Source organism: Erinaceus europaeus, chromosome 7 (genome assembly GCF_950295315.1).
Source record: "Erinaceus europaeus chromosome 7, mEriEur2.1, whole genome shotgun sequence".
Lineage (NCBI taxonomy): Eukaryota > Metazoa > Chordata > Mammalia > Eulipotyphla > Erinaceidae > Erinaceus > Erinaceus europaeus.
This window is the reverse complement of record NC_080168.1, coordinates 71423223-71439719: the sequence shown is the minus strand read 5'-3', so window position 1 is coordinate 71439719 and position 16497 is coordinate 71423223. Positions and strand designations below refer to the sequence as shown.

The 16497-nt window shown below is 39.8% G+C and overlaps 1 protein-coding gene across 4 annotated transcripts in view; it reads left to right on the top strand.

Annotated features, from left to right (window-relative positions):
• The window catches only part of IFT88 (intraflagellar transport 88), a 99499-nt gene that overhangs the window by 16902 nt on the left and 66100 nt on the right, over window positions 1-16497 (top strand). For 2 of the 4 annotated variants that reach the window (XM_060194727.1, XM_060194729.1), the window contains exons 1-5: window positions 1060-1149; window positions 9136-9226; window positions 10619-10723; window positions 13448-13550; window positions 16041-16155. In XM_060194727.1, the coding sequence (XP_060050710.1) occupies window positions 13487-13550; window positions 16041-16155 (179 nt within the window). In that variant the 5' untranslated portion in view covers window positions 1060-1149; window positions 9136-9226; window positions 10619-10723; window positions 13448-13486. Of the gene's footprint in view, window positions 1-1059; window positions 1150-9135; window positions 9227-10618; window positions 10724-13447; window positions 13551-16040; window positions 16156-16497 lie in introns of those variants that run through there. The other 2 variants (XM_060194728.1, XM_060194730.1) reach the window with 2 other exon arrangements.

Genomic DNA, 16497 nt, shown 5'->3' with positions numbered 1-16497 from the left:
GCTTTCTCTCCAGAGCTGCATCCTGCTCTGTGAGGCTAGTGAGACTTGGGGGTGTTTTCTTGATTCTAGTATTTGTGGGTTTTTTTTTTTTTTAGAAAAATGAATGACCAGTGGCCCAGGAGGTGACTCAGTGGATAAAGTGATGGGCTCTCAAGGTCCCAAGTTGCATCCTCAGTGTCCCCATGTGTCAAAGTGATGCTCTGATCCACCCCCAACCCCCATGAGTAAATAAATAACTCTGGTTTTTACTGATCAATAAATTCTTACATTTTGTAATTAAAAAAGAGAAAGGGTTCTCCATTGCAGTCTGGCACATAAAGTGTTAAAATGTAGTTAGTGTTTTACTTTGTGTAATGTAGAGTTAACTGAAAGACTAAAGGTGAAACAGTATTTAAATATGTAACATTATTTAGAATGCAATTATTATGTTATGACAAAAATTAATCTTTGGTGTATCAACAAGGAAAATTAGAAACCCAGGGAGATAGCATAATGGTTACACAAATGACTTTCGTTCTTGAGCCTCTAAAGTCCCAGTTTAATCTCCATACCACCATCAGCCAGAGCTAAGCAGTGCCCAAAAATTAGAATGCCAGTGCCAATTTATTATTCACATGACTAATAATTTATACTTTACAGTAGGGATAGGTATCTGGGAGGGGCATATATTGATAAAAGTAATATATATATATATAATTAAATATATATATATATTTAATGAGAGAGAGAACCATAGCACCACTCTGGCATATGTGATGTCAAGGACTGAACTCAGGACCCCATGCTCGAGAGTCCAATGCTTTATTCACTACACCACCTCTTGGACCATTAAAAAGTGTGTAATTTAAAAAGAAAGTAAGAAAGTGTAATTTTAAAAATTTTCACGTTAACCAACAAGCAGGTTTTATTGACATGGTTCTATGTGTGTTACAAAGTCTTCTCCATTTATGAAGTATACCTACTTGATAAATGGGCAGGCTAGCCATGTGATAAAGGGGTGAGTTAAATAAGTTGTGCACAGCACCATATTCCCCTCATTCAATTGGATGAAATTAACATGAACTCTGAACCTATTTCAGGTGCTGCATTTGACCCCCTCGGCCAGTCAAGGGGCCCTGCTCCCCCTCTAGAAACCAAAAATGAAGACAGGTATGAGTACACTCTGGTTTTGTTGCTACATGTTTTTTTTTTTATTTTTGTTCTTCAGATAGGTAACTCTCAAATGTTTTAAAAGTTCCTATTAGTGGGGCTGGGTGGTGGTACAGGGTTCAAGCCCCTGGCCCTCACCTGCAGGGGGAAAGCTTCACTAGGGTGAAGCAGTGCTGCAGGTGTCTCTGTCTCTCTCTGTCTCTATCCCCTTCCCTCTAAATTTCTCCCTGTCTTATCAAATTAAATAAACTTAAAAACATTTTTTTTAAAGTTCACATTAGTAGACTAGTAATCAAAGCATCCCTAGGTCTTACAAAAGCAATTTAATCAAGGGTAGGATGGTGGGAGGTAGATCACCTAGTGAGGTATATTCCTTATTATACACAAGGCCCTGGGTTCTAGCCCTAGCAACACATGGGAATATTATGACATCAGGAGAAGCTCCCTGGATGATGGAGTGGTGCCATGGTCATCTTTCTATGTCTGTCTGTCTGTCTGTCTGTCTGTCTGTCTATCTGTCAAACAGAAATAATGACTACATTGACCTTATGTGTTTTATGTTGCTTTACAAATATATTATAGGTGATTTTGATTTGATGACTTGCCTGATTTTTTTTTTTTGGATGCCGGTACATTTTCTTCTGGAAGACCAAGTGAAGGGTATAAATGTAATAAGATAGGCTTATTTTCAAAAGGGCATTTGAAAGAAAAAGATTAAGAGACTATAGACGAAATTAATTTTTTATGAAATTGACTTTGTTTTGTGCTAATGGCTAGAGACTAGCCAAGCTACTAATTCTGAGCTCAGCTACATACATTGACTGGTACCACTGGTGCCTACAGCTTACAAATACACACCGGCATTGACTGAGTGTTAAGACTGAGCTATTACCATCATCATCGATAAATGAGAAAGTGAAGCACAGATGTCTAGTAAGACTAAGACCTAACAGGACTGAAATCCAAGCCCAGGATACCAGCTTCTATGCATTACACTGTTTTGCTTCTGTGTACTAAATGTTTTTAAGTGATAATTATTAAGCCCAGCATTTGGGCTGCTTTCCTTTTTTGACTAATAAGGAACCTCCATGGAAAGTCAGTTCACTCTGGATCTTAGAGACAGCATGTCTGCTAAAAATAAATAGATAAATGTTGTATCAGTTAAGACCATTACAGCTGCTAAGAACAGAAGATGTCAAAAAAAGAAACCCATATTATCCTGCAGACAGAATGTCTGGAGGAAGGACAGTTCCAGGCATGGTTAACATGATGGCTCAATAGCTTCATCTTTGCTTCAACAGCTATTTGATTTTCTTGGCTTTTCTCAAGCCCCTGCTTGTCCTCATGGCTGGGAGGGTTCATAATCTCCATGTAGCTGAAAAAACCCGGAGTCCAAAAGTCCCGTCTTTAGTCTCTTTAAAAAAAAAAAGTCTTTTTTTAAATTTTTTTATTTGTGATTTAATAATGATTGACAATATTGTGGAATAAGGGAGGTACACTTCCCACCACCAGAGTTCCATATCCCCTACTCTCTGTTGGAAGCCTCCCTAGTCTTTCTTTATCCCTCTGGGAGTATAGACCAAAGATCTTTATAGGGAGCAGAAGGTGGAAGGTCTTTCTTATGTATAATTGCTTCTCTGCTGGACATAGATGCACTGATGGGTCGATCCATACCCCCAGCCTATTTCTGTCTTTCCCTAGTGGGGCAGGGCTCTGGGGAGGTGGGGTTCCAGGACACTGGTGAAGTCATCTGCCTAGGGGAGTCAGGTTGGCTTTATGGTATCATCTGCAACTTGGTGGCTGAAAATCGTTAAGACATAAAGCTGAATAATTTGTTTAATAATCAGGAACCTAAAAGTAAAACTGTAGCAGATGAAATTTATGTTGGAACTATGAAGTCTGTTTTAGGTATATTGCAAAGGGCCCATGACTTTACTAATTTTTTACTGAGCCCAACAGCTAACATGCAGGTGGGCTAGGAGTATTATCTGAGAGAATCATGTCAGAGTTAAGAATAGAACTAGAAAGCCAGATAAGGGCAGAGAGAAGCTCCCAAATATGGGGAAAAAGTATATAAATACCATTAGCTATAAACCCCATTGATCTGACCTAGGGCCAATATCTATTCATGTTTAGCATAGAAGCATGTGTATTCCCTGCATCCCAGTCAGTCTGAGCTCACATTCCATGGTTATAGCTAGGAACATTCCAGACTGCACTTATTTCAGGACCAGTCTTCCTCAAGTGGCAGAGTAGGTTGACCCAGCCTCCCTTCAGAGAGTGGGGCAATTTCTACTACTGTTATTCTACATTGAGGACAATGTCCTGAAGAGACCCCCAGAGGGTTTATGATGTTGTTCCTGATGGAGATGATGAGTGATGGTGTAAAGAGCGATCAGTTAGAGGTCTAGGCCCATCATATCTATATATCAAGGATTCCCTGACTAGGGCCCTGGATAATGGGGTGGCCTAGTAGTGACCAAAGGGGCATCGTTAAAGTATGCTGGTCTCTTGCCCTTATTTAACTTTTATAGTCCTTATTTTATTTGACACGGATGGACTTAGAGTGGTTGAGGAAAGTGAAATAAGGAGTGAGGAGAGTATCTACTTCTAAGAGAAAATATTTGTTTTTTTAATTTATTTTATTTATGTATTTATTTATTTTGTCTCTGGGGTTATCACTAGGGATCAATGCCTGAACTATGAATCCACTGCTTCTGGCGGACTTCCCCCGCCTACCCTCCATTTTTTGGGTTTTTTTTTTTTTTTAATTTATTTCTTTATTGGGGAATTAATGTTTTACATTCAACAGTAAGTACAATAGTTTGTACATGCATAACATTCCCCAGTTTCCCATTTAACAATACAACCCCCACTATGTCATTTATCATCCTTCATGGACCTGTATTCTCCCCACCCACCCACCCCAGAGTCTTTTACTTGGGTGCAATATGCCAATTCCATTTCAGGCTCTACTTGTGTTTTCTTTTCTGGTCTTGTTTTTCAACTTCTGCCTGAGAGTGAGATCATCCCACTTCTGTTTCTGACTTATTTCACTCAACATGATTTTTTCAAGGTCCATCCAAGATCTGCTGAAAACGGTGAAGTCACCATTTTTTACAGCTGAGTAGTATTCCATTGTGTATATATACCACAACTTGCTCAGCCACTCATCTGTTGTTGGACACCTGGGTTGCTTCCAGGTTTTGGCTATTACAAATTGTGCTGCCAAGAACATATGTGTACACAGATCTTTTTGGATGGATGTGTTGAGTTCCTTAGGACATATCCCCAGGAGGGGAATTGCAGGGTCATAGGGTAGGTCCATTTCTAGCCTTCTGAGAGTTCTCCAGACTGTTCTCCACAGAGGTTGGACCAATTGACATTCCCACCAGCAGTGCAGGAGGGTTCCTTTGACCCCACACCCTCTCCAGCATTTGCTGCTGTTACCTTTTCTGATGTGTGACATTCTCACAGGAGTGAAGTGATATCTCATTGTTGTCTTGATTTGCATTTCTCTGACAATCAGAGACTTGGAGCATTTTTTCATGTGTTTCTCTTCTGTGATGAATATTCTCTCAAAGTCCTCCCCCCATTTTTGGATGGGGTTATTTGTTGTCTTGTTGTTGAGTCTGGCAAGCTCTTTATATGTTGGTTATTAAACTCTTATCTGATGTATGGCATGTAAAGATCTTCTCCCATTCTGTGAGGGGTCTCTTGGTTTGGGTAGTGGTTTCTTTTGCTGTGAAGAAGCTTTTTAATTTGATGTAGTCCCATAGGTTTATACTTGCCTTAGTCTTTTTTGTAATTGGATTTGTTTCATTGAATGTCTTTAAAATTTATGCAGAAAAGAGTTCTGCCAATATTTTCCTCTAAGTATTTGATAGTTTGTGGTCTAACATCCAAGTCCTTGATCCACTTGGAATTTACTTTTGTATTCGGTAAAATACAGTGATTCAGTTTCATTCTTCTGCATGTTTCAACCCATTGTTTCCAACACCATTTGTTGAAGAGACTCTGCTTTCCCCATGGAATAGTCTGCGCACCTTTGTCAAAGATTAGATGTCCATAGGTGTGGGGCCTCATTTCTGGGCTCTCAATTCTATTCCACTGGTCAGTGTGTCTATTCATGTTCCAGTACCAAGCAGTTTTGATGACAATGGCCCTATAATACAATTTGAGATCTGGGAGTGTGATGCCTCCAGTTCTGTTCTTTTTTCTTAAGATTGTTTTGTTTTGGCAATTCTAGGTCTTTTCTGGTTCCAGATAAACATTTGTAGCATTTTTTTCTATTCTCCTAAAAAATGTGCTTGGGATCTTGATGGGGATTAGCATTAAATTTGTAGATGGCTCTGGGTCATATATTCATTTTGATGATGTTAATTCTTCCAACCCATGAACATGGAATATTTTTCCACTTCTTTGTGTCTTTTTCAATTTCTTTGAGTAGTGACTCATAATTTTCAGTATACAAGTCTTTCACTTCTTTGGTTAGGTTTACTCCTAGATATTTTATAAGAGAAAATATTTGATTGAGTACTTAATGGTGTCTTTTTAAGGTCTTTCTACTTATTGAATCACTGTAGACTATTATGCAGTTTTACTTTAAGGTATATATTTCCCCCAACTTATGGATACATGTGCGCATACATGTGCCCTATCCCATGGGCTCTGGTCTATATCTAGGGTCTGTAACTTTTTTAGAAAGTGCCCTATCCAAAATGGAACTAAGGAGTCCTATGAGCTAGGAAAGGTCTAACCAAAGTATTGGAGCTGGAGGGTTGACTTCATAGGTCTGGTGTCCCTGGACACAGTCTGAAGTGAAACATGGTGGCACTGGTTGCATTGTCTTCAGTCTCTTTTAAGGAGCAATCACAGGAACTGGGTGGTGGCACATCAGGTTGAGCACATACACCTTGAACTCGAGGACTTGGGTTCAAGCCCCTGGACCCTACCTGTAGAAGGAAAGCCTCATGGGTGGTGAAGCACTGCTGCAGGTGTCTCTCCCTTGCCTCTCAGTTTTTTTCTGTCTCTATTAAAAATAAATTAAGGGGGCCATTTGGTAGCACACTTGATTGAGTGTACATGTTACAGTGCACAAGGACCCGGCTTCAAGCCCCAGTCCCCACTTGCAGAGGGGGAGCTTCACAAATGGTGAGGTAGTACTAATGGTGTCTCTCTTTCTCCCTTCTTTTCTGTCTCCCTCTTCCACCTCAGTTTCGCTTTGTCTTTATCCAATAAATGGGTATATACATAAAGTAAAAAAAAAATTAAAAGATTGTAGTAGTAAAAAAGAAAAAAAGAGGCAGTGGATTTGTTGTGCAGACACTAAGCCTCTGGGATAACCCTGGTGGTAAATAAGTAATAGCAAGCACAGTATTTCCAGGAGCACCCTAAGCAGGTGTGTCTTCATTTCTCATTGGTCAGAAATGTGTCAGAGGACCACTACTACACCAGACATTTGACAGTAGAATGCAAATCTTGGTTTCCTCCTATTGGATCCAGCTGTCAGGGCAAGCAGATGGCAGGCATCTGAGTGGGTAGGCCTCCAGTATGCCTCTACACTCGCTTTCCTGGGTTGGAGAGGGACAAGATAATTACTTCCAGTACCTTCACAAAGTTCCTTTACAGATTTTCTGCTATAAGATTGCACGTTGATATTTTTAGGTTAAATAATAATGAACTGTAAGCAACATTTGTTAGTATGTTTCAGACAACTTGAGACACTCCTCATTGGAACCTTTATGAAACCCACAATCTGTTCAGTTCATTGTTCACTTAGAATTTGGCAGATGCCTCTAAACAAACCCCAAAATTGTAGTCCTAATCCTAGTTCCTCCTAAAGAACATGATTCATAAGATCATATGAAGAATATGACAAAAATCTTACTGTTAAATTTATTCTCAGGTTTTCTTTCCCAACTTCAGTATCATTTTATTGAGAAGTTGTTGATTTAAGAGTAGTTGTTGTCAGGATACATTTTCTCTAAAATAATCTTCTGTTCTTTAAAAATAAAAGTCTTGGGAGTAGGGCAATAGTGCAGTGGGTTAAGCGCACGTGGCACAAAGCCAAGGACCGAGTGAGGATCCCGGTATGAGCCCTTCACAAGCAGTGAAGCAGGTCTGCAGGTGTCTATCTTTCTCTCCCCCTCTCTGTCTTCCCCTCCTCTCTCAATTTCTCTCTGTCCTATCCAACAATGATGACATCAATAACAACAACAATAATAACTACAACAACAATAAAAACAAGGGCAACAAAAAGGAAATAAATAAGTATTTAAATAAATAAAGTCTTGGGGATCAGGCAGTAGCACAATGGATTAAGTGCACATGGCACAAAGCACAAGGACCGGCACAAAGATCCTGGTTTGGGACCCTGGCTTCCCACCTGCAAGGGGGTTGCTTGACAGGTATTGAAGCAGATCTGCAGCTGTCTTTCTTTCTCTCTCCTTCTCTGTCTTCCACTCCTCTCTTGATTTCTCTCTGTCTTATCCAACAACAGCAATAACAACAACAAAATGGAAAAAAATGGCCACTAGGAGCTGTGGTTTTGTAGTGCAGCCACTGAGCCCCAGTGATAACTGTGGAGGCAAAAAATAAAATAAAAGCCTTGGGGGAGTGGGATAGGCTGTGGCACACTCAGTTAAGCACACATGATACTGTGCCCAAAGGACCTGGGTTTGAGCCCCCATTCCCTACCTAAAGGAGGGATGCTTCACAGATGGTGAAGCAGGTCTGCAATCTGTCTTTCTTTCTCTCTCTCCTTCTCCCTCTCTCTCTCTCTCATGCCCTCTCAGTCTCTCTCTGACCTATCAAATAAAATAGAAAAAAAAAAAAGTTGGGCTGGCAAGGTAGCTCACTTGGATAGCTCCCTTGCTTTGTCATGAGCATGACCCAACTTTGAGCCTGGCCCCCAACTCACTGAAGGAAGCTTTGGTGCTGTGGTGTCTTTACCTCTACTCTGTCTCTATCTTTTTATCTAGAAAAGTTGGCTTGCAATAGTGAAGCCCCACTGACAACAAATGAAATATTTTAGAAGTTCCATTGTAGAGAATTATAATAACTGCTGTATTTGCTAGAAGAAAGTGGTAGCAAAGTAGCATTAATGTTACTCTTGAAATGCTACTTACTGGTAGATACTGTACTTGCCTCTAATACAGTCAGATTTTTTTTAAACTTCTTCACCTTGTTGAAATCTCTATAAACATTTAATTCAGTTAAATTATAGCCATGCTAAATAAATGTTAGTTATTTTTTCTATATGCAAAATTACATAATATAGTGATTAAGACGGTAGTATGTTTGTTCTTTTTTTTAAACTTTTTAAAAAAATATTTATTTTATTTATTTATTCCCTTTTGTTGCCCTTGTTGTTTTATTGTTGTAGTTATTATTGTTGTTGTCATTGTTGGATAGGACAGAGAGAAATGGAGAGAGGAGGGGAAGACAGAGAGGAGGAGAGAAAGATAGACACCTGCAGACCTACTTCACCGCCTGTGAAGCGACTCCCCTGCAGGTGGGGAGCCGGGGTTCGAACCAGGATCCTTATGCCAGTCCTTGTGCTTTGCGCCACCTGTGCTTAACCCGCTGCGCTATAGCCCGACTCCCTATGTTTGTTCTTTTTAATCTTTATTTATTTGCTGGAGACAGTCAGAAATTGAGAGGGAAGGGGGTGAGAGAGAGAGAGAGACAGAGAGACACCTGCAGCACTGCTTCACCACTTGTGAAGCTTTCCTCCTGCAGGTGGGGGCCAGGGGCTCGAACCTGGGTTCCTGGGCACTGTAACATGTGCGTTCAACCAGGTGCGCCATCGCCTGGCCCCTAGTATGTTTGTTCTTTAATGCCATTTATAAATGTATCTTATCTGTGACTGTTCTTAATCTTTTAAAGCACAAAAATGGTCAATCTTCAAAGCCAGTTAAATTTTAGCACAGATTACTAGTGGTTGAATCATTAAAAGTACACCTGATGTTTTTCCTTTAACAGTCCTGAAGAAAAGATTAGACAATTAGAGAAAAAAGTTAATGAATTGGTCGAAGAAAGCTGTATTGCCAACAGCTCTGGAGACCTAAAATTGGTAAGTTCAGATTCAAAGTTATGAAGTGTGTGTCTGCTTTTATTCATATATATAAGAGCATATGTGTACATATTTTCATTTGGCCAGAGAGTACTCACTGAAGAATCATTTTAAGACCATCCAGTTGAGACTTTGCTTCATAAACTCATAAGCAATTACTTTGTCATTTGTGACATGAGTCATTTTAGTAAGGGAAGAACTTCGAATATATTGGGTGTTTACACTGTTATTAAAACCCCATGGATTATATTCTTTTTTTTTTTTTGCTTCTTTATTATTCTTTTTAAAATTTCTTTATTGGGGGATTAATGGTTTATAATTGACAGTAAAATACAATAGTTTATACATGTATAACATTCCATGTAATAATTCAACCCCCAATAGATCCTCCTCTTGCCATCATGTTCCAGGACCTGAACTCCCACCCCAGAGTCTTTAACTTTGGTGCAATACACCAGCTCCAGTCCGAGTTGTGCTTAGTGTTTTCCTTTCTGATCTTGTTTTTCAACTTCTGTTTATGAGTAAGATAATAATTATGTAATAATACATAATTCCATATGTAGATTATATTTGTAGCCTACTGAAAGGAACAGCTCCAGTCTTACTCACTATGCCCAGAATAAGCAATTTTATTTTACTTCATTATTTTATTTATTTTATTTTATTATTTTATTTTATTTTCATGAGAGCAAGAGAGGAAGAGCAAGAGAACACTGCTCAGCTATGGTTTAAGGTGGTCCCAGGTTCAATCCCTTCAATCCTCCAAACTTCAGGCATAGAAGTTGTTATGCACCACTTCTGCTATCTCTCCAACCACCCCCACCCCCCCATAACAAATTTCTTCCTCTGTTGATTAATCTGTCTATAGTTGTTCTCCTCCTGGCATTCAGCAGAAGGTTGCCAGCATTCTGCATAGTGTGTGAGAGCCAAACTATATCTGTTGTAGCACTGAATAGCACTTATGCTTTAACTTGTCTCTATTTGACACCCCAGAAACCAAACAAAGTCCACCTAAATTCTCATTCCATGAGGACAGATTAAAATGCCCAAAGATTTAGGAGTTGTGATGAGAAAAATAAAAAGAAGGACCACTAAATGGAGATAGTTAAGCAGAAAGGGTGGGTCAAAGACTTAACTTTGGGCAAATACACTCAGCATTTTATCCTTTATACTTTGTACTGTTTCCCAGAAGATCAAAAACAAACAAACAAAAACCATTTTATGATGGTGAGCTGTACTCTTAGCAAACACTTTGGGCTCTTTTGCTTTGGGGAAGTTGTTGGGAGGAGTAGAGTGTGGGAATGTCAGACTCTAACCAAGCTCAGTGCAGATAACTCTAGGTGGTTGGCATAATTGTCCAAAGGAATTCACAAAACACACATTTGATTTCAGGCCTTAGAAAAGGCAAAAGATGCAGGAAGAAAAGAGAGGGTCCTGGTGAGGCAACGTGAACAAGTCACAGCTCCAGAAAATATCAACTTGGATTTGACTTACTCGGTAAGTGTGAAATACCCATTGGTCAACATTGTTTTGGCTGTGATTTATAAATTGCAAGTCTTTTTCTTTTCTTTTCTTTTCTTTGAAAAATGTATGAGACTTCAAGTGTTCATAATTAGATTAAACTAGAAAGAGCTAGACAGGGCAGGGGTGGGTAGCATAACGGTCATGTAAAGTAACTCTCATGCCTGAAGTCCTAGGTTCAGTCCTCCCCACCCCTACCACCATAAACCAGAGCTGATCAGTGCTCTGAAAAAAAATAAATAAAAATACCTGGAGAGAGAGAGAGACAGAGAAAGAGAGAGGCAGAGAAGAGACCCAGGTGATGTTGCACCTGCTTGAGTGCACATGTTACAGTACACAAGGACCTGGGTTTGAGCCCCTGGTCCCCACCTGCAGGGGGAAAGCTTTGCAAGTAGTGAAGCAGTGTTGCAGGTGTCTCTGTCTTTCTTCCTCTCTGCCACTGTCTTCCCTCTTGATTTCTGGCTGTCTCTATCCAATAAATAAAGATTAAAAATAGAGAGAGAGTAGAGACACCATAGCACCATTCCACCATTCATAGAGTTTCTCCCAGTGCCAAACATGGTGCTTTCATGTGGTGCTTCTCACACATGGTAAAGTGTATGTTCTACTGGGTGTGATATCTCCTGGCCCTTAATTAACTTTTTAAAATTATGTCATTTGGCCTGACTTAATGAGAGAGATTCAGAGAGAAACATTCAGAGAGAGAAAAAGTGAGAAAGAGTCTGAGGCCAGAGCACTTTTCAGCTCTGGTTTATGGTGTTGCTTAGGATTAAACCTGGGACTTTGGAGCCTCAGGCATTAAAATCTTCTTTGTATGGAGGCCAGTGGTGACACACCAGATTAAGCCCACATAGTGTGAAGCCCACATAGTGTGAAACACAAGGACCAGCTCAAGGATCCCTGTTCAAGCCCCCAGCTCCCCACCTGCAGGGGGATCTCTTCACAAAACATGAAGCAGGTCTGCAGGCATCTATCTTTCTCTTCCCTTCCTCTCTCACTTTCTCTCTATCCTATCCAGCAACAGCAGCAACAACAACAATGAAAAAAAGGTGGCCTCCAGGAGTAGCAGATGCGTAGTGCTGGCACTGAGTCCCAGCGATAACCCTGGAAACAAATATATATATTTATCACCATTATGCTACCTCCTCAGCTCTTAATTAGTTGTTTTTATTTTTATTTACTTATTTTTATATGTTTGAACTTTATTACTTATGTGATAGAACAGAGAGAATTTGGAAGGGCTGAGGAGATAGAGAAAGAGAAACTCCTTCAGAACTTAATACTTTGTGAAACTTCCCACCTGCAGGTGGGGACCAGGGGTCTTAAGCCCAGGTCCTTAAGCATGGTAATGTGTGCATTGAACCAGGTGCACTACCACCTAGTCCCAATTATTTGTTTTTAACATCTTAGTAACTAATAAACCTACCATACAGTGACTCTGTTTCTAGAAAATTGCTAACATTGATGCTCTGCTTCTTTGCTTTAATAATCTCCTAAAGTGGATTTCTTGGTCTGTGATTTAAAAAAAAAAATTCAAACTAGGGGGCTGGCTGGTGGCCATGTAGTTAAGTGCATATATTACCATGCTCCAGGACTAAGGTTCAAGTCCCAACTTCCCCACCTGCAGGGGGAGAGCTTCATGAGTGGTCAAGCTCAATTTCTGTCTGTCCTATCAAATAAAAAAAGGGGGGCAGGAGGGAGGAAAAATGACAGCCAGAAGCAGTGGATTTGTCATGCAGGCACCAAGCCTTGGCAGTAGCCCTGGTGTCAATAAAAAAGAAAACTTTAAACTAGATTAGAAAGTATTCTATCAGGTGATAAAAAGTAGCTATCTAATTTCTTGAAAAGTGTTTCTAATTCTGAAAAAGCACTTTTCTGATGTTTGTCCAAAGAGGTGTATTTTTAGTGGGTAAAGTCTTCCCATGCTAAATACATACAGGAGAGAATTTTGTAAATTTTAATGAAGAATTTCTAGATAATTCTGTTTGTTTCAACTCTTCCTAAATTCTGTGAAATCTTTGGTTGGGGAATAAATGACACAATGATTTTTTTTTTTGTCCTGTTGGAACTTAGTTTGATATCTCCTTTTAATGATTTAAATTCTAATCTTGTAAAAGTTTAGCTTATTCCACTTATGTTTACAAAGGAAATGTGTCCCTCAGGGCTAGGCGGTGGCACACCTGGTTAAACACATACGTTAACAGTGCGCAAGGACATGTGTTCAAGCCCCTGGTCCCCACCTGCGGAGGGAAGGCTTCACAAGTGGTGACACAGGGCTGCAGATGTCTCTGTGTCTCTCTGTCTCCCCTTTCCTTCCTAATTTCTCTGTCTCTGTCTATCCTATAATTAGTTAATTAATTTTTTTAAATGTGGTCCTCTGACTTGCCTTATCCTCTTCTTCCCAGAAACACAATATCCAGGTCTCCAGGTCTTCTTTATAGGGCTCCTTGAGACTTACAGGTGACAGAAAAGAAAGAACGCATAGGAAATTAGAGTGGAACTCTGAGAGCAGCTCTACCTGTCTTAATGTTCTGATTCATTTGGGATGAAAGATACTTCCTGGGCACTTCATTTCTTAGTTGGTCAGATTATCTTAATATACATAGCTGCCAGTTACAGGACTTCTATCTCTAGAAGGATCAAGGTCAAGGGACCCCTCAGTGGTCACTGTGTGACTTGTTTCTAACTTTTTCTCTCTAGGTTCTTTTCAACTTGGCCAGTCAATATTCAGCCAATGAAATGCATGCTGAAGCTCTCAACACCTATCAAGTCATAGTGAAAAATAAGATGTTTAGCAATGCAGGTAGATGCCAGTTTGTATAAATACATAAAATATAGATTAAATATTTGTATAATGAATATATATGTACATAATAGCTTCAAAGTCAGCTTTTCCAGTAAGCATAGTTCTCTTGAGTATTGACTTGTGTTTACTCATGTTATGTATCCTAATGCTAATCCCTATGAAATAGTGTATTGAAAATATCCAGGGCTGGGGAGATGTCATAATAGTTATGCAAAAGATTTTCATGCCTAAGGCACCAAAGTTCCCAAATTGAACCCCTAACACTACCATATGCCAGAGCTGAGCAGTGCTCCAGTTTCTCTCTGTATGTCTCTTTCACTTAAATAAACAAAATATGTTTTTGTGCTTTAAAAAGTATATTTCTAAGCACAAATGAAGTACAGTTCATTTGGAATATTGTACTTAGTCATTGCAGATTTTACCTCAGAACAACCTGACAACCTCAAAAAATATAATTTCCCTTCTGTAACTTTTCCCCCAAGAGACCCTAGTTCCTGTTTAGCATTGATAATGTGTACCCTTTTTGTTGTTGATATATATATATATATATATATAATTTTATTTTTTTTTTTTTGCCTTCAGGGTTATTGCTGAGGCTCGGTGCCTGCACCATGAATCCACTGCTCCTGGAGGCTCCCCCCCCTTTTGTTGCCCTGTTGTTGTAGCCTTGGTGTGGTTATTATTGTTATTGTTGATGTCATTCGTTGTTGGATAGGACTTAAGAGAAATGGAGAGAGGAGGGGAAGACAGAGGGGGGGAGAGAAAGATAGACACCTGCAGATCTGCTTCACCGCCTGTGAAAGGCGACTCCCCTGCAGGTGGGGAGCCGGGGGCTCGAACCAGAATCCCTACACGGGTCCTTGCACTTTGCACCACATGCGCTTAACCCGCTGCGGTACCGCCCAACCCCCCGTTGTAGTCATATTAAAGTTTATCAAAATACCATTTTCTTTAATATCATCTTAAAAATGTGTATGGCAGGGCATTGGGCAGTAGCGCAGCAGGTTAAGCGCACGTGGTGCAAAGCACAAGGATCCTGCTTCGAGCCCCTGGCTCCCCACCAGCTGGGGGGTCGCTTCATGGGCAGTGAAGCAGGTCTTCAGGTGTCTTATCTTTCTTTCCCCCTCTCTGTCTCCCCTCCTCTCTCGATTTCTCTCTGTCCTATCCAACAACAACAGCAACAATGACAACAATAATAATGACAACAAGAGCAATAAAAAGGAAAAAATGGCCTCTAGGAGCAGTGGATTCATAGTATAGGCACCGAGTACCAGCAATAATCCTGGAGGCAAAAAAAAAAAAAATGTGTATGGCATTCTCAGTCTACTTTTAAAATGTCATATAGAGGGTGGGGAGATGGCACAGTGGTGTGTGAACCTGACTTTCATGCCTGAGGCCCCAAAGATTCCACGTTCAATTCTTGATACCATCATAAGCCAGAGCTATCCAGTACTTTGGTCTCTCGTAGCTGCACAGTTTTTTAATATTTATTTATTCCCTTTTGGTGCCCTTGTAGTTATTATTATTGTTATTGATGTCACCGTTGTTGGATAAGACAGAGAGAAATGGGGAGAGATAGGGAAGACAGAGAGGGGGAGAGAAAGACACCTGCGGACCTGCTTCACCACTTGTGAAGCGAAGCCCCTGCAGGTGGGGAGCTGGGGGCTGGAACTGGGATCCTTACGCCGGTCCTTGTGCTTTGCGCCACGTGCGCTTAAGCAGCTGCGCTACAGTCGAACTCCCCTGTAGCTGCACAATTTTTAATAGTCCAATCTTAAAGGCAACCCAGATATCTGTCCAATGACAACCGAGTAGCTAAGAAAGCTAAGGCATATATATAGTTAATAGAATACTACTCAGCTACTAAGAATGATGAGGTCATCTCCTTTGTTTCATCTTGGGTGGGTTGTGATGGCAGCATTTGTTAAATGAAATAAGCCCCCCAAAAATAATAATAAATATCAGATGATCTCACTTATACATGGAACTTAAGAAAAGGAAAACACAAAGCAAAGCTTGGACTGGGTGGGGTGTATTGCACCAAAGCTAAAGACTCTGGGGAGGAGAGAGTTGGGAGAGGGTGAAAAGGGCCGTGGAGTATTAATGTACCTATGTCTCAGCAACTGTACTGTAAACCATTAGCCCCCCCATAAAATGAAAATAAAATAAATAAAAAATAATGTTAAATGACATATATTTTAAGTCCCATGTTTTTCTTAAAAGACCACAACTCCAGTTTTTTTATTTAAAAAGATCAGTTGTTTTCTATCCATATTTTTAGGACTCCATCTGTCTTAAGACCTATTTCTTTACAGAGTATTAGCTGTAGATAATGAGATGAAAATAGAAAACATTGTTAAAATGAGAATTCTGGGTAGTATCTGATGCTTTATAATATAGAAAAAAGATTCAAAGAATATAAGTTGATGTCATCTAAACTAAAAAAAGTGAAATGATTTGAATATTATGTGCTTATTTTTTAATTAGGAAGATTGAAAGTGAATATGGGAAATATTTATTTAAAGCAAAGGAATTATTCCAAAGCCATTAAATTCTACCGAATGGCCCTAGATCAAATCCCAAGTGTTCATAAAGAAATGAGGTAAGTTTGTAAAACGTAAGTGTAATTTTTCAGAAACAAAATAGCTCTTTAGGCCTATGGTTAATGGATTGAATGCTTTGACACATTTGTACAGAAGTGAGGTGTTAGATTCATGTTATATCTGTGATGTTTTGCTCTACTCCCTTTGTGACTAGTTGCACACATTTGTATAATGGGTAACATATAACAATTCAACCCCCTCTAGGTCCTCTGAGATCATGTTCCAGGACCTGAACCCACCCCCACCACAGAGTCCCCCGAGTCTTTTACTTTGGTGCAATACACCAAACCCAGTCCAAGTCCTGCTTTGTGTTTTCTTATTTTTCAATTTCTTCCTTTTTA